At 37.6% G+C, this 22,758-nt stretch overlaps 1 protein-coding gene and 1 long non-coding RNA gene across 4 annotated transcripts; both read left to right on the top strand.

Annotated features, from left to right (window-relative positions):
• Positions 1–4,020: 4,020 nt before the first annotated feature.
• On the top strand, positions 4,021–7,642 carry LOC133713158 (uncharacterized). 2 transcript variants are annotated; one of them, XR_009847829.1, is made up of 4 exons: positions 4,021–4,683; positions 4,832–5,054; positions 6,155–6,497; positions 6,659–7,642. It is a non-coding gene; the product is annotated as an uncharacterized LOC133713158 (long non-coding RNA). The 2 variants fall into 2 exon arrangements; XR_009847828.1 differs by having other exon boundaries at positions 6,155–7,642.
• Positions 7,643–8,098: 456 nt separating this feature from the next.
• LOC133712734 (uncharacterized) lies at positions 8,099–12,159 on the top strand. 2 transcript variants are annotated; one of them, XM_062138831.1, is made up of 8 exons: positions 8,099–8,541; positions 9,306–9,402; positions 10,283–10,359; positions 10,458–10,628; positions 10,717–10,824; positions 10,916–10,982; positions 11,598–11,693; positions 11,859–12,159. In XM_062138831.1, the coding sequence occupies exons 3-8, from the start codon at positions 10,343–10,345 to the stop codon at positions 11,952–11,954; spliced, it is 555 nt and encodes a 184-aa protein (XP_061994815.1). In that variant the 5' UTR covers positions 8,099–8,541; positions 9,306–9,402; positions 10,283–10,342; the 3' UTR covers positions 11,955–12,159. The 2 variants fall into 2 exon arrangements, with proteins under 2 accessions (XP_061994815.1, XP_061994816.1); XM_062138832.1 differs by having other exon boundaries at positions 10,279–10,359.
• The last annotated feature ends 10,599 nt before the right edge of the window (positions 12,160–22,758 follow it).

Below are 22,758 nucleotides of genomic sequence, written 5' to 3'. Positions count from 1 at the left end.
CACATTCCTTTCAAAACATAAATCTAACAACATCGTCATTTTCCTTTCTAAATTCATTTATTTTCTTCAAAATCACCTCTCAACCCAATAGTGATAAAATCACGCAAAACAATGCTTTTCACTTCACCAAACAACTCCTACTATATTTCCCAATCTACTCAAACTGAAAATCATTTGTAACAAATCATTGTTTTTACTTACCCAAGAACCGTTGACAATCAAGTTCATATATTTCAAAACAAAAATTTATTTTGCGACAGATATGATTTTACAGCTAACAATTTATTCTACTAACTATCACTCAACTAATTTATCACCCAAAACAATGTGAGATTTACTCACCTCCAATCCTGCTGCGTCTTCACACAAACCAAGACAAGCACAAAATCATTCATACTCCGCTCACACAATTCCATTAATCACCTAATCACATCAAGGTCACATTCAATACAACTCAAAGTACACAATTATTTTAAAGTTCGAAACACGTGAACTATAAACCGAAAGATACGTCAATTGAGACTAAACCCCATCGGAGACCACCTAAGGTCTTCGGAACACTTCTACAATCAAAACATCAAAACTACAAGTCGATCGGACGGCCGGATTCACACGGATCGAAAACCGATCGAACCGAAACCGCAAAAATCCTAACATGCTCATACGATCTCCAAAAATTACAAACTATATATCAAAATGCTCATATTGACGAGTAGATCACAATGAGGGACATAAATTGTCCCTGAGGTGGCCAGAAGCAGCGGGAAAACCCCACCAAAGTGGCGGCGCCGGCGGCGGCCAAAAGTCGGAATTTGGCCAAACTTCCTAAACAAAAGATCTTCATCTCAACTCCAATTACAACTTTCATAACTAGCACAAAGTCTGAATCGAAGCCATATAGCCGGAATTTACCTCGAAAGCTATGAAACTCGATGAACCCTAGAATCTCAATATTTAAAATTCGACCTCCACAATTTGAATCGTTTCAAGCCACCGTGGGAGAAAGCATCTACATCCTCTGGGCTCCAAAAAGCCTCAAGAAATATTGGCTATGGTGGCCGGAATCGTCGACTCCGAACAAGGCAATTTGCAGCGCCACCGCCAAACTTCCTGGCCTTGCTGCGCCGTGCACGGGCCGACCCACGCCGTGAAACTTCCCAGACTTGGAGATGGGACTGAGGCGAAGAGATAGGGACAAGCGGCTCGTCGATTGGTGGCCGGAGGAGGAAGAAATCGGCCGGCGAAAATGGCTAGGCGATCTGGGGTCCAGACTGAAGAGAGAGAAAAAGTTTCCCATTTTGGAAACTTTGATTTTTCTGATTTTTTTTTCGGATTTTTCCTATATATCCCAAAATGAAAATTTTTTCCGATGGCCATAACTTCTTCATACGAACTTCGATTCTCGCGTTCCGCATGTCCACGAACTTGTATCGACGCGCTCTACAACTTTTGTGAAGGAAGTTTCCTCATAATCCTAACGTATAAAAAGTCAACCCTTGAATCGGAGCATTCCGAGCGAATAATTGTCCGAAACACTTTCACTCCACTCTCGAACCACGAAATCGTCCCAACAATCAACTTAATAAATTCTGAAAAATCATCATAAATTAATAATGAATTTTTGGGGTATTAAAATGATACTTTTGATATAACAAGTAATGCAGATCAATTTCTGGAACAAGATTTTTGTGCATCTTCACTTAGTTAGGTACATTAATATTCATTTAGTTGGTCTTAATAACTGGTATTAGAGTTCAATATTACTAACCATTTGTATTTCACTATATCCTAGGAGTTTGATTTAAACAATGCACCCCAATGAAATACATATTATCATGGCCTGGATATCAAAGGTGTGTGTTCAGCTTCAATATGAAATAATGGCCTTCTATATATTGTTGTTGTTTATGAAATTTATATGATACTATGGTCTGTCATTTATTGGTCTTTCATTTTCTGTAATTTATATGAATATGTCCTCTGTGGTTTGTTTTTAGCAGGTTGTGCAGGCTTCTGTTTGTTTTTTTGTAAGAGGCTTCTGCAATTGTATAGGCTTCTGTTTTGTTTTGTAAGAATGAAAGAGGGCACTTGTGCAGCATTATGTTTTATTTTTTTTAAGAGGAGAGGGCAATTGTGCAGCATTATGTCTTATTTTTTGTAAGAGGAGAGGGCTATGTGATTCTGCAAACCTTAAAGAGGCTAGGCTGCTGAAGGCTTATGGAGAGCTTCCAGAGAACACATGTCTTAACGGCAGTATTACAGGGGGCCTTGAAGATAAAAATGAAGGTGGTGCTGATGACTACATCAAGTTTGAGGATGAAGATATTGATAAGATTCAAAGTTTGCAGATGGTACTTTATGGTTTTGTATTTCCAGATGGGCAACTGGTCATGTTCCCTGTAACATCTGTTGTTTTTAATATATGTATGCTTGTCTTCTCTTATTAATGTTCTGTTTCGTTTTTTATGTTCTGTTTTTTTTTTTGAAAGAAATGGTTTAGAATTCTGCATTATACAAATTTGTTTCCCAAAAGAATGCAACATTATACACAAATTAACCAACACAAATTGGTATCCCAAAAGAACTATGCATTATACAAATTGATTTTCCAAAAGAATTCTGCATTATACATACATTTCCCAAAAGGAAAAGGCAATTGTACAGACACTCTTTTATACCAATTACAGTCTCCTCGATTCATTAAGAATGCTAGCTAGTAACCGTCTTCATTCTGGTTTCTTCAAGTTCAAACAGTGATATGCTGCTGGCCAAACAACTCTCTGACCTCTTCTAGTTCTCTCTCTGCCACCATCAAGTCCAAAATCAATAACACAATTAGCTATAGAAATATCATTTGGCTGAAATACTAGATACAATGATCACACCAAATGAACAAAACTATTTCTAGATATGCGGTTTTTGTAAAAATATTGTCTTTGTAAATTTGCCTACAGACTACTGACCAAGGCAAATAAGACCTGCCAACTACATATAATAATCACATCTTGACATGGCAAACCTAGAATTAAGATAGAATTATGATGACTATCATATGTGAAGCCCAATAACAATTCTTTACAATCAGAGTAAACAACAATAATGTAACTAAAACAGAATACAAATTTTGCATGACAACACCTCACGACGAACTGTTGATTAGGAGTTATCCCAGATCAAAAGGGGGCTAATTTTGCAATGTGAAATCAAAAAGTGCTTCGATTTGCATATTTGCCTAGAATGGAAGGCTTGAACACTGACCTGCAGCTTCAAGATGCAGATCCCCAAATTCCAGGGATGAAGGATAAGCCCAGACACAGAGAAACAAATCAACCAACAAATTGAAGGATCTCGAATCTTAGACCAGAGATCTCCCAAACAAAGACCAATCGAAGCATCGACGCCTCCTTTCCATTTAGCAGCAATTTCTTGTCGGCGGCATAGAGCAATTTGGAGCAATTCAAAGTAGATGTATAGAGAGAGAGTGTTTTAGCCACACTGATTGAAAATATATATATATATATAGTGCAAAATCATATGAGCCATTGGATGTAAGTTTGGCACGTGTCACTTTGGTGTTGAAAGCTTAGGTAGGTTAGGCAGATTCAAAGGTTAGGAGAGGATCCTCTCCCATATGAGAGGGCATGGGAGTAGGTCCCTTAACATTTGGTCATGCAGTTTGTCATCGTAATATGTAGCACATTGAGATGAAATGTCGTTCCTATACTTATATTGCTTACAATTCCTTAATATAGGAGTAGAAAAAATATATTTCAATTTAGGGTTAATTCGGTGATTCTATTCATCCCACAATAGGGGTATATATACAAGTACAAAAGAGTAGTCTAACTCTAATAGGAAACAATCTTTCCATAATTACATAATATCCTAATTAAATAAGAATCCTAATTACATACAGATTTACAGCGATTCTACACTCTCCCTCAAGTTGGTGCATAGATGTCTGTCATGCCCAACTTGCCAACCGAGCTGTCAAATATCTTCCTGGCACTACTAGAAATCTGTTCATAGACATCGCATGTTTTAAATCGGTCAGACTTGCACACGATGTAAAAACGTAATCTAACATCGTTTTACGAAAATACCGATTTAAATGTATATCATTAGCATCGGGTCTTAAAATGACCGGTGTTAAAAGTTTTGTTTGAAAATTTGCGGGAACCTATTTTTGCAAAACGCGCTAAGTGTTTTAAGTGAATTGAAGAAGCGGGTACTAAATCTAAAAACTTTCACACTTAGAAAAAAAAAAATTAAAGCCCGATCCCAAAAGTTAGACAGAAAACCCTAAGCTCTCGCGCGGCCTCCTTCTCACTCGAACTTGCCTTCATTCTAAACTCACCCCAATCTGGATCTCCTCCCAAACCCGACCTCCATCTCCTCCCTTCCTTCCTTCCTTCATCTACGTCCTCAGCTTCTTCGGCATCAACTCCGTCCAGTCTGGCATCGACTTCGTCCAGTCCGGCATCGACTTCGTCCAGTCCGTCCTCAGCTTATTTGTCGAAGCATTTCTAAACAGCGCCGTTCAGTCTTAGCCTGTGGAATCGAATCAAGAGAGCGGCGGCCAGTCGGCGCGACTCACTTCAGAGAACGACTCCGTTGTGGGATTCGAAGGATTTGCCTGTAGAAGGATTCTAGGAGTCGCCGGTCGGAGGCGAAGTAATCTTAGTACGTATCGTTCTAGTTCTATATATGTAAATGATAGAGTCAATTTCAGTTGATGGTATCAGGCTTGTGGGAGATTTGTTGTGTTTGTACTTTTTCTGTTTTGTTTTGTTGCAATTCTGACTGTTTGATAATTTACAACGTCTGACAGACTTCCCATCGTTTGCTTTGTGGAAACCTAGACCTAAGAATATGCTGCTTGACTAGAAACAACAGAGCCTCAAGATTGGCGATGGGATCAGTCAGTCTTTCACTTTCTTTTGCGAGTTTTTATGCTGGACATGGTCACTCTCTGTTACCAGGTGCTGGAGATTTTGCTTGGGTCCACAGATTACTTGACTTGGCGGACATTTGGAACCTCGGCTGCATCTTCGGTACTTTCAATTTCCATTCATACTTTCTTAATTCAGTTGAGATTTTAATGGTTCAATTAGTTGATTGAGTGTTTTGTGTATTCTGAAATTGAATATTGTAGCTGAGATGGTTATCGGGGATGTACTGTTTGTTGGAAGTACTAAGATTCTCCCAGGTAGGGCTTTGGGGATCTGGATAAAAACAATTTATTTACTGGGATCTGGATAAAAACATTCTTCATGGAACTTGTTCTTAACAAAACATTAGGAACTTGTTCTACAGAGAATTTAGACCCTTCTCTCAGAAAAAAGAAGAGAGATTTCTATCTCAGAGAGAGAGAGAGAGAGAGATTGGAGATCGTGTCAGATCGGGAACAAAAACTTGTAAGAGAAATCTCTAACATTCTTGGTGTTCTGTTCTGTGTTTGTTTTTGGGATTTCTGCAATGTTGGTTTAGTTTCCAGTGCAAAGCGTGGAACTTTGAGGGTGTTTCTAATTTTTCTTTAATGGGTATATCTTTGTTCTGCTAATGGTGGCTATTAAACTACTATTAAAGAAGTTAAAATGGAGAACATAACTACTATTAAACTAGTAATAGACTTAAAATCTAAGGACGGAACTTTTGTCAATGAGTGTGATACTTGTTCTTGAGTCTCATTGAGCTTATGGTTGCCTTTTCCTGACTTGATTTAGTGCAAGGGTTATAGATGCGTTGTCCTCCAAACTAACAGAGTCTGGGGAATTTGTTTTGATGTGTCGATTAAATGGTCATGGTGGTTTATACTTTGTAATTTTGCCCCTGCTTCTGTTTGTGAGTCCCAATTGAACTGGGTCATAGAAAATTTTGAGTGTTCTTGGTAATTATTATTGTGGATTTGTTCTTGTAACACTTGCTTAATGATTATCTGCATTGTATGTTCAATTCTTCATATGGTGATGAATTTGCTGATGATATGATTTTGTATGAGCTTGAGAATGGTAAGCAAGAACAATTTTAGTGACAGTTGGTTGGTTCTTGGAAAATTCTTCAGAAGTTAATGTTCTATTGGTGGTTGTTTCTGCGTTTATTATCTGTTTCTTGATAATTGTATATTCAATTTTCTACATTGGTCTCTCGTCAGGTTTTCGCACGATTTACACCTCTACAATGTGGCTGGATTCTTGGACTAAGAATGAGATGGACCTGGGTTTCTTGGTATATAAATATGCAGTGCGCTTTGGGTTGTCTTCAAAGAGCTTTTGTGACCTTATCACTGATATGGGTTCTCATGGGTGTACAGGGGTGGAATTATGATTTCTTATTTTGAAAGTTGATGATTATACTTCTTGAATCTCCATATATTGCAGCTTTTTACCATTTGGAATTGTATTAATAAGGTCATATCTACTATATCAAGTTAATCGAGAGATGCTAGTATGACATGCAAGATGTAATATATACCGGTCATGACATTGTTGATGCATGTAAGAGCAGTAAGTTCCTTTATTTGAATCAATAGATTTAACTTTGACCTCAACTAGCAACCTTCCATGGATACATGTCACCTCAACTAGCAATTTGACTTAAATGTCTACATTGGTATCATTCTTTGTCACAACATTTCTGATACAATCTGTTTACTTAGGTGCTGATCTCCAAAAGGGAATAGCCAGAGGCTCCTCTTTCCCCTGCAATGGATGCTGTAATAAGAGTATTCAAACGTGTCGCTGGATTATCTAAGTGTGCAGGCGAGGCAGAGTTGTCTGGTGCTGCTGGAGTTGCATTCTGTTCCATCCGTTTGTTGGTAGCATCCACACAAGCGATTAATTTAATTGGAAAACAAGGATCATTAATCAAATCTATAGAGGAGAGTACCGCTGCTTCTGTGCGAGTGTTGTCTGGAGGTATGCTTTTAGTGTGGTACAGTGTTGATTTTCTCTAATCAGTAAAATATCAGTGGTTTCCGTATCTTATCTTCATTGTCTTACCAGTGTTCAAGTCTTATCCTTTTTTCTCCAAGGCAGAGTATAATTATCATGTAGCTATTTTATGTGGTTATCACCGTTTCAAATTAGCAAGGAGTCACTTACTGAAATTTGGAACTAAAATGATTCTTGTATTTCAAATTAGCAGCATAGAGCCACAGAGAGAGGAGGAGAATTTTTTTGACCCATCACTTAGCTGAGAATGACCCATCACTACTATCAATTAAAAGCTTTGTTATTTGCAATCTCTCTTTACGTCCAGATTTTTGTAACCGTGTAGGTAAAGGAGCTTGCAGTCCAGCACGTAAAGTAAAGTACTTTTCAGCTGTAAGAAAGTACTCAAATTTTTGGAAGCAACAACTAAATGATCACCATTGTCTTTTCGGGTAGCTAGCAGCACTTTAATGATCAATTTTAAGAGAACCATCCAAATTGAGCAGTTTTAGTTTTTCTCTTAGTATGAGGAGGATTATGTCTCCTATAATTTGTGAAAATTAAAGAAGCATAAAACATAATTTGAACAGGTTCTATGAATATTTAGAAAATAAATCATAGCAAGTACATAAAGCAATAGAAAAAGTTGATGGCTTTGATGGCTTTGACCACAAATGTGATGAGAGATGATAGTGATAAGGTAAAGTGGTCATGCTTTTTCTCACTTGGTATTCCGATGTGAATTATGTGTATTGAGATTCACTGCCTTTTTAGTACCTTTTAAGCTCAGTCATGTCGGTATTTCTTTTTGTTTAGTTTAGTAATACCAAAAATCACTGTCATTAGGTTTTTGTTGCACTGTGAAACTGACTTTGTCATTCTCTTGCAGGGCCTTGGATTACAAGTTGTGAAATATTTGCACTACTACAGAAATGCTGATAGGAGACACCCGCTTAAAATTTACAAGGACACGTAATTAAAAAATTGTCTTTAGATATCTATTAGGACATCAGGAACAAAACTTGGCTGTTTGCCTTTTAATTAAAGTGAGGGCCCTGACACCTTATAACAAAGTCAACGTCCTTGTACATGTATTAGGACAAAGCATATTAGAGTCTTCTAATACTTAAAACACGCTGTGCATCGCACTAGGCCTGAGGACCGGAGTTCGACTCCCCCACAATACCCAAAACAATTGGTAAATTTCAAAAACTTTTTTCTTCTATTCCCAAATCACACATTGAAGAAACAAGACCTAGATTCTATCAGCGCCAAATCTTCCCGGGTTCTGTTAATTTTCCCTCTACAATTTTTGAGTATCCCCAAATCTTCTATCTGCAATTTTCGAGATTAGTACCCATATGGCAACATACCCAGATGACTTTCCCTCTAATCCTATTCACTCCATCAAACCTAATATTCATCGCTGTTGGCAGAAAAGAAAAAAACATGCGTTTTCTCTCTTTGATGATATGAACACACATTATCCATCCATCACTAATGTCTTCGTCTTTTTCATAGTCTTCTTCCGCTATTCTTAAGTGGTTCTGCTATTGCTAGAGCTCCGGGTTACCTCCGCTTTGAATACGCAAAGTTCCCTTGTCAAAAGGTATCAAGTTCCCAATTTCTCTACTGTTTAAGTAATTGCTTTGAATCTATTTTTGGGTTGTTTGTCTTTTGGATTTATTCATGATTTTAAATTGGGTATTTTGAGTTCATAGTTGCTTTCTCCATCATCGTTTTAGGTTTTGTTGTAGTTCTTATTTGTATTTCGTTACTATTGTGTTTGTTTGGGATGATACTCTTACTTCTGCAATTGAATCGACAACTCTTTTAGCTTATTTTATAAATGTATATCATTGTTCTGGTAAAGTACTAAATAGCATAGGACTAGATATTCCTCTGTTTTTTGGGTTTAGTTTTCATTTATTACTTGGATTTTCGATCTTGACCAAGCAGAGAAGGAATTGTAAGTATGCACAGTGCTTATTGCTTCTAAGTTTTTGTTTTTGTTGAGAACTGGAGATGACTTGGATGAATTGATACGGTTCATTAGTTGTCTTAACAAAAAGTTGTAAATTTAATATGGGTTTATGGGATTAAAGAGGGAACTTGAACCTTCAAGAAAGTTACGGGTAATTGATCAAATACTTTCTTTTGAACAAAGGTCTAGTATATAAAGGGCATTCCTTTTGTCAAAACCATTTGTGCAATATCCCATTCCAGATATCTTTTTATTGGACCATTTAATTTCAGATTGCTTTCTTAACTGAATAACTTTTTTTTGTCTAACATGTAAATATGTTTCTTTTCTTATTTGGTTGAACTTGATATTTTCTATTCATTCTAAGTGTAAATGATACTCATGTGCAGTAATCTTCTGACTTCAGCATTTACGAAATGACATAAGTTAACCGGCTTTAAGTCCTGTTTTGCCTGGATTTCTGAAATTTTTATTGCTTGATTGGAGGTACTGCAATCTCTCTACCTTGGTTGGATTTCATGTTTCCCTTTGTTGAACTTCCAGTTTGCTTTTTGTTGATAAATTGTTTAGTAGACATATAATTGTTATCATGTTATTTACACAATGCATCAAAAGTTTATGGATTCCGTTCTTTTGCCTTCTGCATGCTTTGCTTCTTGTTGTTTTTGGCACTCATCTACTATTGATACCTTATGTTTTAACTTGGCTCTTATTTATTTGTTCTCCATTGTATTAGTCCCATGGCTTGCAATGTTTTCATCCTTGGTTGTTTCATTTACTTTCCTCCATACATGTTAATTTTACAATTATTTTTGTAAATAGATAAATTCTGCACACTTGTTTATGACCTTATTTTTCTTGAATGTCAAAGAGTAAGATTATGATTAGTATTGCTGCTTATGATAACAGATTGGTGGCATTTCAAAACGCTTGATTTAAATTACGAGAATCTTTCCATATAATTTTCTGGAGCAAAGTTTTACTGGATTGGAAAGGTATGCTAATTATTTTAATATGCTAATTCAGTATACTATATATACAATTTATCTAAATGGCTTATGTAGGCTTTAATATTATTAGAGGAATTTGATATATGATTGTACATAATTGATCTTTCTTCCCTTATTTTTGCCTTACTTGAATGCACGTTCTGCCATTTGATATATGTTGTTTGCTCATATATATATATATATATGTGTGTGTGTGTGTGTGTGTGTGTAATACATTATAATCATTCAAAACTTGGTCAAATGAAAAAATAAAATATTTATAACTCCACAGCATGTATTGGTCCCCTTACTACTAAGAGTTAGAGTTAGTCTTCTTATTACTAATAATTAGTCTGTTCATTACTTGTCTTAGCTAGAATGGATAGAGCTTGGATCAAAATGGATAGAAGATCACCCGAGTATGAAGTTGAGCTTGCATGACAATCTACATGAGGTTAGACTGGAACCACAATTTTAAATATCTACTTCATTTAAAATTGGTAGTATTATCTAATAATTAAGATGTTAATTATTGGCTTTGTTTTGCTTAAGACATCTATGCTCATCATTAAAGAAAGACAATAAGAAGGACTTGTATGGATTTGCGGATCCATCTTCCTTCTCTCATGATTCTGGAAAACGAGATGATAGATCCTATGCATTGTCAGTAAGATTAGAGAAAGGCAAGGAACAACAATTAATTTTTGCTCCTTACAATTTTGGGTAAGTTAATCTAAAATGTCCATAGGTTCATTTCATTTCATGTTGTGTGTGACAAGAAAGAGCTGTATAATAAATTTGTTTTATGTAGGTTCCATTGGGTTTTGGCTGTAATTAATCCTTACAGTGATATGGTGTATTACTTGGACTCTCTCAATCCCGATGACTTAGACCATGGATTAAAGGGTGTTATAGACGTGTACGTAATTCTGTTATTTTGTTATGTGACATTTCATTTGGTTTTGATGCAATATTTTTAGTGTATAATGTATTCATATATATGTGTGCAGCGCTCTAAGGATGTTTAATGCCCAAAAAGGAAGGAATCGGAAAAATGCTATTTGGAAAATCATACAGGTATTCTATTCAAATGATTTCCATATTGAATGTTGTAGTTTCTATTCAGTTTTTAAGCTGAAGTGCCTTAGACTGATACATCTCTCTGTTTCTATGTCTCTTCTTTCCCAAGTGTTTTTTGCTTTTAGTTTTAGATGTGTTGTTGTAGCACTTGACTGTTGAATCTATAATTGTTATTGTCAGCAAATGCAAATGTGAGATGGATAATAAATGCCAAAATATGCACGGACCATGTTTTATCATTGATTTATATATTTTTTTGCTTATATGTTGAATGATCAATTGATAGTGAGATTTCCATTAATCATGTCTGGAAAGTGTTTATACAAGTACATATACCTTACAAGAGAACCTTCCTTCTGAATTGCATTATTGATATTGATCTTACCTATTTATGATTAGGAGTAGGGCCTTTTATTCTGATGATTCGTCACACCCTCTTGATTGTGTTATAAAGCAGCCAAATCCAATGATTGATCACCCTCTCTGTGTCTATCTCTAACTCATTAGAGAAAAAAAATGATCTGCCTTCTTTTTGGTATTCCATCTAGCTATCTATCTCGATCTCATATTGATATGCTTACTTATCACAATTTACTTGACTAAACTTTGTAGTGCCCTACTCAAGCTGGAAAAGTGGAATGCGGATATTATGTAATGAGGTTCATGAAAGCAATCATTGAAGATCCAACCATATTAACTAGAAGCAAGGTTAGCTCTTAAATGATCAGATTAGCATAATTACTATTGCAATTAAATATTCTTTTCATTTTGGTTTTGGTAAAAATAACAAGACAATAGTATATGCTTGCTGTTGGTATTACTCATGGAAACAAAGAACAAATGAAATTTATTGCTTTATATTGATTGTTGCAGTTCAACAACCAAACTTACAATCAAGAAGAGATAGATGATGTTCGAGTAGAATGGGCTGACCTTGTTGAAACATTACTCCAAGATGATGAAGAATAGTTTGGTTAGCATATTTTGCCAAGTATATATTAAGCTGAGTTTTTGTGCATGCCTATGTGAAGCTTTAGATCAGCTAGCTTTTTGTAAGCACTAGAAGTACATATGTAATATAATCTCACCGAGACTCGTGGTTGGTAATGTGTATTTTGGATGCCTTGAGATTTGGGATAATTTGTACACATTACTTGGAATCTTCATGGCAAAAAGTGCGTCCTAAAAGTTAATAGAGAACATTTATTTGCCTTTTTTTTTAAATCCTATAATGTCTACAATGACGTTTTTTTTTTTAAATTTAAGGACACACAGTTTGTGTCCTCATATGTAATATATGACAGTTTTTTTACCTTATAAAGACATCTTTTGTTAGTCCTCCAATATGTTCAATGACATCTTTTTTAGCTAAGAGGACATTTTGGAAATGTCCTCGTAAACATTTGAGGACATTTTGTTAAAGATTTAAGGACACTTTAAATGTGTCCTCATAAATTTTACATGACGTTTTTTAAGTTTTAAGGACGTTTTTGTCACGTCTTATTAGACATTAGACGACATCCTTTAAGAGCTACAAGGACGTTTTTTAAGTGTCCTAATAGGTATTTTAGGACGTTTTTCAAACGTCCTAAAAAAGGACTTACAATGACTCCTTGATAGATGACGCTTTTTTTGCGTGTCATCTAAAGTTTTTCAAGACGTTTTTCGAACGTCCTTAAATGCTTTTTTTGTAGTAGTGTTGGCTGCCAAATATGAAGAGCTAGGGTGTGAAGTGAAATGGATGGGCAAGCCTGATAAGGTGATCTAGTCACATTGGTCTGGTTACCGCTGTTAACTTCACTTCATGTGAACCTTTAGCTTAATACATATTTCTCTTGCACTTGACTACTAAGATGAATTTTGAGCAAGGCTAGTTTTTGCTTTGAAGCAAAGTTTGGTGTTGAAATTTTGTAGATTGTTGCTCATATGTTTCTAGGCTAGCCTTTGTAGGTTTTGGGGTTTTCTTTTGTGACATATGTTCAATCATGAATTTGGAAAGAAAATTAAGGAGAGCCCCAATTTTTGGATGATTATGAAATGCATTTCTTTTCCTAGCAGCAGCTAGATGCAAACTTAGCTCATCACGCTTGTCAAAATGAAGTGAAGTATATAAAAGCATAACAAAACAGTAATGCCAAGGAAAACGAAGTCACTTGAGAGATTAGAAATCAGTATCAAAATAAAAATCGATGTCTTATGATTATTAATGTATCGAGTTGTGTCTGCAGAACCGATGTACTCAAAATCAGTGCACATTGATTTTACAAAACAAAAGCGATGTCTACAATGAAACAACACATCGGTTCTAGAAAAAGCAAGCGATGTACATAAAACCATTGAACATCGTTTTGCTTAAATGAAAACGATGTGCTGTGTTAAATGAAACATCAGGCCTTAAAAAAAAACCGATGACGCCTAAAGATACAGACATCGGTCCCAAGAAAATAATGTGCCAAGCTACATGTAAAAATGCCCACGAACAAACCATACTCATGGCAACTGATGTCTACAAGTGTACTGGACATCGCTTATGGAATAGAAATCGATGCAAATGTTCACGTAGGTATTGTTTGACATATACTTTATTAAGCATAAAATGTGAAAATATGAAGAATTAGACATACCTAACATACAAAAATATGATGATTATAACGATTATACATCGATTTATTTGTTAGAATCGATGTTGGTTGTTGTCTGGGACATCGGTTGAAAACGCGCTTATACTGATGTCTATACTTTTCTCTACACCCACTAAGACATCGGTCGAAAATTAGTTTAACATCGGTCCAGAACCGATGTCTATGAACAAAATTCTAGTAGTGTGGACACTCCTTTAGTAAGAACATCAGCTAATTGCTCCTCTGAGTTTACAAATGGAAACCAAATAACCTTTCTGTCAAGATTTTCTTTGATAAAATGACAGTCAACCTCTACATGCTTTGTTCTATCATGCTGAACTGGATTATGTGCAATCTCAATGGCAGCTGTATTGTCACAATTTAAACCATAGGCCTCTTAAGCTTGTAACCCAGGTCTTTCAGGACATTACGGATCCACAACATTTCACAGACTCCATGTGCCATACCTCAAAAGTCAGCTTCTGCACTTGATCTGGCAACAACTTTCTGCTTTTTGCTATGCCAAGTGATAAGGTTCCCTCCAACAAAAGTGAAGTACCCAGATGTAGAATGTCAGTAAGTTTTATCACCAGCTTAATCTGCAACTGTGTACCTAACAACTTCGAATTCATCTTTTTTTTTTTTTTTTTTGAAACAGTAACCCTTTACCTGGTGCCATCTTCAAGTACTTCAAAATACGAAATACTGCATCCATGTGCTCTTCACTAGGACAATGCATAAATTGACTAACAACACTCACAACATAAGCAATATCAGGTCTAGTATGTGAAAGATAAATCGACCTTCCTACAAGACGTTGATATTTATCAGTTGGAACTTGATTAGGATAGATAGCAAGTTCGTGATTCATCTTAATGGGTGCCTCGATTGGTCTGCAGTCCAGCATCCCTGTTTCAGTAAGTAAATCAAGAACAAAGTGAAATCCCCTTCTTAGACCTCGCAACTTCAATACCCAGAAAATACTTCAGATGTTCTAGATCCTTTATTTCAAACTCCTTTGACAAATACTTTTGCAATTCATTCATCTCTTTCAGATCATCCCCCGTAACAATCATGTCATCAACATACACAATAAGAGCTGTAATCTTACCATTCTTACGCTTGATAAACAAAGTATGGTCAGAATTGCTCTGTCTATACCCAAAGGCTCTCATGGACTTTGAAAATCTTCCAAACCAAGCTCTTGGAGACTGCTTCAAGCCATACAAAGACTTCTTCAATTTATACACCTTGCTAACGTCACTTGGGTAATTCTTAACACTTGGGGGCACATCCATGTACATTTCTTCCTCCAAATTCCCATTAAGAAACGAATTCTTCACATCAAACTGGTGCAAGGGCCAATCTTTGTTTGCTGCAAGTGAGATTAGAATCCGGACATTATTTATCTTTGCCACAGGTGCAAAGGTCTCCTCATAATCAATCCCATAACATTGTGTATATCCCTTGGCAACCAACCTCTCCTTGTATCTATCAATAGTTCCATCGGCATTAAGCTTCACAGTAAACACCCAATGGCATCCTACAGTCTTCTTTCCTACCGGCATAGGCACTAGCTCCCATGTTGCATTCTTCTGAAGAGCTTCCAATTCTTCATTCATCGCCTTTGTCCATTTTAGATCCGTCAATGCATCCTGCACGTTAGTAGGAATATATACAGTAGATAATTGATCAACAACAAGTACATGTGACCTGAAAATCCTGTGGTTAGACATAAAGTTAGCTATATAGGGTATTTAGCTTTGGCATTGATATCTGGTTAATATTGTTTCTTAGGAATTCCCTTGGTAACCCTTTGTGATTTTCTAGGTTCAACACTTTCTAACCCAGAAGACTCATTAAATTTTAGGGGTACCTGAGGTGGATCATTCTGAGCGGGATCTTCAGTTGGTGATGTAGAAGGGGAAACTTCTTGTGTGTGAGCTTCAAATACGTCTTGATTTTGATTAAAACTCTCCAAAAAAGTTGTCTCAGGAAACGATCAATCGCTAGGTTCAAGCGTTCGATTGTTTGCTTCTGCCTCAGGAAACGATCAATCGTTTGAACCTAACGATCGACCGTTTTGTCCACTGGGAGCTTCTATTTCTCGAAACGATCGATCGTCAGGTTCAAACGATCGATCGTTTTTGGCTGTTTCAAAATTTCTGCCTTCAAATCGTTCCTCTAGATTTTCCAAGTCTTCAAAGACATCAAAATCAACAATAGAACGAGGATTCCCTTCACAACCTCTCTCCCCTTGCAGGGAAAACTGAGAAGCTCCCCCCCATCACAACCTCTTTCCCCCTTAAAGGGAAAACTGAGAAGCTCCCCCTGAGTAATATGGCTTAGATTCTCGAAATGAGACATCAAGAGATATATGTACTGTGTTAGTGAGCGGGTCATAACATTTGCAGTCCTTCTGAAACTCTGCATAACCCACGAAAATACACTTTTTTGCACGGGGATCAAGTTTGCTCCATTGTGGCTTTGGTATATGGACATAAGCTGTGCACCCAAACACTCGAGGCTCCAAATTAGACATAGAGGGGATAGTCAAAAGTGTATGAAGCTTCTGATTGAAGATTCTTAAACTCAATTACCCGTGAAGGAGTACGGTTGATGAGATATGCTGCTGATTTCACTGCTTCTTCCCAATAGGACCAAGGTGCATTTATGCCAAACAAGGAAGCACGAACAACTTCCATCAACTGCCTGTTCTTCTGTTCTGCGAAACCATTCTGTTGAGGAGTATAAGAATTGGAAGTCTGATGAGAAATTCCATGTGACTGGCAAAACTCAATCATAGGGCCATTCACAAACTCTCCACCATTGTCAGACTAAAACACTCTGATAGATTGTTTATACTTAGTTGCCACCATTTTGTGAAATTCAGTAAACATCCCAAATACATCACTCTTATTCTTCAATAATGACACCCATGTCATGCGAGTGCAGTCATCAATAAACGTTACATAATATCGAGCTCCAGAAAGAGAAGGAATTTTCACAGGACCTCAGACATCGGAGTGAATTTTCATAAAAGGAACATGACTTTTATTAAGACTTGGTGAATATGAACTACGGTGGCTCTTGGCAATTCACAAATGTCACAATGAAAATCCAAATAACTGACAATCAAAAACAAATGAGGTTGCAGCTTCTTAAGATAACTGAAAGATCAATGACCTAAATGGCGATGCCATAACCATACAGCTCCCTTCGCATTCTCTACCCCTTTGATCTGATTAATTATCTTGCCCTAAAAGATGCTTTTGGTTCTCTCCAGCCTCTGTCAGATCCAGGTAGTACAATTTCCCCCTTCTAACACCATAACCAAGAAGCCGCCGAGTCAGAATGTCTTGAAACACACAGAAAGATGGATAGAAGGTCACAATACATGCAAGAACTAAAATAGTTTGACCAACAGCCAGGAGATTATAAGCTATGATGGAAGAACTAAGACAGATTCAAGGGTTAAGGTATCAAATAAAGCAATAGAACCATCTCCGGTGACCAAAGTTGGAGTACCATCAACAGTAAAGAAAACATTTTGAGGGGAATGTCTAAGGTTTTTCTCAAGATTAGGGTCATTGGTCATATGATCGGATGCACCTCTATCAATTATCCATGTATTATTCAAAGTAACCTTACCCTTCATACCTGACTGCGCTACATTAGTGGAGGCATTGTCTAGATGCTCTTCCTCTATAGTAGCAACGGCGGCCTTGCCCAGATTCTTTCGCGGTTTCTTGGTGAAGTCCCACCAATCAGGGTAACCAATCACTTCATGTTAATGTCTAAAATTCCGGCGGTAGCTGGACCTTAGTTAACGCTGATCCGGTGGGCGGATCGGTACTTGTGTTGTTCTCGAAGCTCCCGCTACCTGTCAAGTAAAATACAAAGGGCGTCAGAGGGAGACCGCGCCGGGCGGTCTTCAACTCTCCGATGCCTAATTTAGTCAATGTATTTATGTTGACAAAGTAACAGTAGGTAAGTATTGAATGCGTAATTAATGAAGAGAGAGGAGAGAACCTTTTATAGGTGAGGAAGAGGTTGATCTTCTCTTTGTTTTCGATGTGGGACTGATATGCTTCAGTTCCTAGTTTTAGAAGCTTCTGATGCCATCTTGGCGCGGCGCGTCGGCGGCGATCTGGAGGTGGTCCGACGCTGAAGCTGTAGCCCGCCTGGCGGTGTGTTTGCATGTCATTCCTTTGGTTGGAATTAGTACCTTTGGCGGTACAATGAGCGTGGCCCATTATAGCTAATTATGCTTGCAAATGTACATGTATGTACAAGTCCCCCAAGTCCCCAGTCAAGGAGGGCAATCTTGGTTGGGGAGTTGTTCGGCGGTTTGAAGCGTTTTCTTCCGCTAGACTTGCAAGAGCATAATTAGCGTCAGTGCGTTGTCAACCGTTGGTTTTACTGAGCAAACGCTTTATACCCTTTCGGGTGGGCCCCTGCTGGGCCCCCCAGGGAGTCCCCCACTCCCCGGCGAAGATAGACCTCCGGATGGTCGGCAAATTGTTTGTTGAGGGGGAGCTGCACGGAGCAGAGGGTGTTGGGTAGCGAGCCCAATGTTTAGCACCCAAATGACGGGGGTCAACGTGCCTGATCAGGGCCGTCGTAGACTGTTGACTAGTCCCCGTGTCCCGTAGGGACGGTCTGACGGTAACGCCGCGTGGCGGTTGTTGTCAGAGTGAGGCGTGGCCTCGGGATTCGCCGTTTGGCGGATATACCCCCGCTGAATGTAGCAGGAAGCAGCGTCCGGTAGACGTGCCTGGCGGTACTTTGTTGAGCGATAGTGCTGAACAAAGTACGCAGCTAGCAAGCTGAAAAGAGGGGGTTCCGCTAGAGGTGTGTAGCGGAAGACGCCCAGCTTGCAGGATGGCAAGGGAGAAATTCCGGTAGCGGGGTTTCGCTCAGCGGGGATTTCGTCACTTGGAATATGACAGGGGAGAAGTTCCGCTGGCGGGGTGTCGCTCAGCGGAGACTTCGTCACTTGGAAGATGACAACGGAGAAGTTCCGCTGGCGGGGTGTCGCTCAGCGGAGACTTCGTCACTTGGAAGATGACAAGGGAGAAGTTTCGCTGGCGGGGTTTCGCCCAGCGGAGACTTCGGACGGTCGGTGAACTCATTCCAAGTGGTTACTTCCACCAGACGCTTCGTCTGGTGGTGGTTGACACGTGTCCAACCCGCAGAGGGTTAGCGTGCGGAGGTTTGTCTCCTGAACCTGGCCGTCTTCTCGCCATAAATGATGGTAATTATGGATTTCGTAACCGAGGCGACGCCTCGGTTAATCCGGAGAGTAAGTGGAGGTCTGTGACACGTGTACGGCTGTCGTGTGATGTCATTTTTTAGCGGACGGCGGAGAACGCGCTGATGTTGACATAAAAGGGGGGGAAACCCAGCGAGATTTGACACTTTGGTAAAAGCTTCAAACTCACAGTCGTGTTCTTCTCGCTCTGTTCGTCCGAGACTGAAGAAAGAGGTTGCCGGAGCTTGGAGATACCGTTCCCGGAGAAACGACGATCGCGTTGTTTTGGCACCGATTGGAAGTGGTGGGAAGCGCAATTCGAGCAGAGAAAAGAGAGTAGAGAACGAGGGAGAGAAGAAGAAGAAAAGGGGGACGGGAAGAAAAAAAGAGGTGGAGAATTGGGATTGAGATTTTGCTACACAACCAATTTCTCAAGGTCTTTTGCTTTGAGTTTTCGTCGATTACATGGAGTTTTTGTATGTGGGTATTGCGTATTATAATATCTTATGGGGGGGTTATTGGTTCTGGGGTTGAATGTTTCGGAAAATTCTAGTGTAGTGGTGGGTATCTCATACCCACATTTATAAAAGTGAGAACAAATTTTGTTGTCAAAGTTGTAATTTGAGTCCTACTTTGTGTAATTTTAGTTCTAATAATGGTAATTACACCTCTTACGACATTTTACAAGTTTTTGAACAAATTTGTTGTCAATGTTGTAATCTTAGTTCTAATAATGGTAATTACACCTCTTACGACATTTTTACAAGCTTTTGAACAAATTCGTTGTCAATGTTGTAATTTTTGTTTAATTATATGTAAATAGTGTAAATGAATATGATAACTTTTGTTCTCAATGTTGTAATTTTGATTCAAATACTTGTAAATTTTTGTTCAAATAATTGTAAATGAGGGTATCTCATACCCACCAGTACACTAGCTTGTCTCGAATGTTTCTTCTATTGTGGTTCAATCGGCTCCCAGAACAAATCCTAGGTGAGTTCTAATGCATTAATTTATGATTCTCTTTCATCGGTCAGGCTAGGGTTTATTTTTATTCCTACTTCCTTCAACTCATCCCGTTTACTTCGAACTCTGAGTCTTGACCATCTGCACCATAAACTCAACTGTTAGAACCATACCAAGTAGACTTATCGCAGTGAAGTAAGTTTGAGCTTGGCAGTTTGTGCTGGTTTGAATCTTGCTCCTCTTTATGTAATTATTTTGATCAAAATTTTGTTTGAAGTGAGTAATTTTGTCAGGTAATGGTGGTATAAACTATGGGGTAAAGCTATAGTATGTTAACATTTCTCATACATCAACTATTTTTACCACTTTGAGGACTCATGTTACCACTTTGAGGACTAATATTACTATTTTGAGGACTCATATGGTAAATTTAAGAAAATTTACCACTTTAAAGACTCATGTTATCACTTTGAGGACTAATATTACTACTTTGAGGACTCATGTGGTAACTAAAAAAATTTACCACTTTAAGGACTCATGTTACCACTTTGAGGACTAATATTACTATTTTAAGGACTCATTTTACCACTTTTAAGACAATTGTATGCATGTCATATGTTAACACATTGTAAAATTTTCCTAAACTATGAGTGTATAAAACTTACAAATCAAAAAAATTCGCGGCATCGCGCGGGCCTAAATTTCCTAGTAGAGTCTAAAATTGTAGCTTATCTGGGTAGCATATGATCAGCTTTGGCCCTCCTTAATCACATGTTTGTGTCTTAAAGATAAAAGAACATACATACATTTACTTCCAGTTTTTGCAGAACCAGATCCAAGTGTGAAACTAATGGAAACCGAAGAAGATGAAATTCATGTGTGAAACATTAATGGACAACATAATTCATGTACAATCCAATAACTTCATCCCCACATATTCACACCGGGCGCATGTAGATGTAAATAGAAGAAGAAAAAAAAAGTGGCTAGATCGATTGAATAAACTTCAATAATTTGACATTACACTTTGGGCAAAACTATCTGATGGGCTCATAGTAATTGGTTGATATTTTAAATAAGTTTATAATGACAAATAGAACGTGACCTTTTTGAGAATCTTCAATCAAAATGTTAAATGGAGTGTGTCAAAATTGACTTTGAAGACTGATGTAGTAATGTTATATTTGTAAAACTTATTCTTCATTGGGTATGTCAAATAATAAAGATATTTTATTTATTTTTTAAATTATTTTATTTACAAACAATAATTTTCTTTTTTCTTTCCTCTCGTTCTCCTTCTCTCTCCTTCTCCTTTTGGTTTCTCATTCACCTTCTTGACTTCTCCATCACAACATAAATAGACGCCGAACTTCTAAAAACAGATCCAACCAACCTATAAAAAAATAATAAGAAATCACATATATGTTATTGACAAAAGATCACTTAACAAATACATCATTTAAAGATTGAATTAAACATATAAGGACTAAATCTTACAAATAAGGATAATGTGCTCTCCACTTGCCACATGTCATGAGTTAATTTATTTTTTTACCCTTAGCTACTTCTTTCAACTTCTAATCCCTTCATAAGGATGAAATCTTATAAATAAAGACAATTTGTTTATGTTATTTTTTTTTTTTTAGAATAATTCTTTTATGTTAATTTTTTTTCATAACTTAGCTTTATCAATATTTTAAGCTCTCCAAAATATCTTCAAAACTAGTTTTTAGATACGAATATTTACCCCATATATCAAAACTTCCATCAAATTTTCTAAATTTTAATTTGCGCAAAATTTCCATTGAAATTTCCACAATTTTGAAGTACCAAAATTTTCGTTAAAACCTAAATTTTGAACTTCGCTGAAACTGAGTTATCCAACTTTGTCTCGACCAAAACATACCTATCAAAATTTATCATAAATATGAAGTACCAAAATCCCCGTTGGACCGATTTAGTTGGATTTACAAAGAGATGGGTGGGATTATTGAATAACCCGCAGTCCCGCACGGTAGAAAAAATGGCTCAAAATCTTAATACATAACATTGGAGAGTCCAACTTTTCCCCCGAAATTTATAACGACGAAGTAATTGACAGTTTTGGGACATTTTTCAAAATCATACAAAAGCCATGGCTTCCAATTTCTGGACTTCGTCTCGCTAGTACGTTTCCCAACACAAATCCCGTCTTCTGATAATGCACTCGTCATCACCTAATCTTGCTACTGCACTCGTCCAATCCTGCTACTACACTCGCTGCACTCATACTCGTCTAATTCTGCTACTACACTTGTACTCGTGTTCTGCTACTGCACTCATCCAATCCTGCTACTGCATTCGCTGCAGTCATGCTCGTCCAATCCTGCTACTGCACTTGTCATCGCCTAATCCTGCTACTGCACTTGTCATCGCCTAATCCTGCTACTCCACTCGCTACACTCTTACTCGTCCAGTTTTGCTACAACACTTGTACTGGTGTTCTGCTACTGCACTCGTCATCCAATCCTGCTACTGCACTCGCTGCAGTCATGCTCGTCCAGTTCTGCTACTGCCCTCGTACTCGTGTTCTGCTACTACACTCGTGGCAGTCATGCTCGTCTAGTTCTGCTATTGCCCTCGTACTCGTGTTTTGCTACTGCACTCATCATCGCGTAATCCTGCTACTGCACTCATTACAACTCATACATGCAGAATTAATGAACAAGAAATCTTAAGACTTGATAACTATGTACATATATATTGACAAAAGACTATCCAAGTTGATTTTAGTGTAAATAAAAAAACTCAAAGAATACTCATAGAAAGCAGATTAACAAGGACAAAGCAAAGCTGGTCATATTGCTCTTGATCTGCTTCCTCTCTCCTCTGCTATTGCTAGTGCTCTTGGCTTTGGGTTATCTGATCCTGAATGACAAGAAATGCATTAAAT

The sequence above is a fragment of the Rosa rugosa genome, chromosome 5, assembly GCF_958449725.1.
Source record: "Rosa rugosa chromosome 5, drRosRugo1.1, whole genome shotgun sequence".
NCBI classification, from domain to species: domain Eukaryota; kingdom Viridiplantae; phylum Streptophyta; class Magnoliopsida; order Rosales; family Rosaceae; genus Rosa; species Rosa rugosa.
Note: the sequence above shows the minus strand (reverse complement) of the source record. Positions and strands in the feature narration are given on the sequence as shown.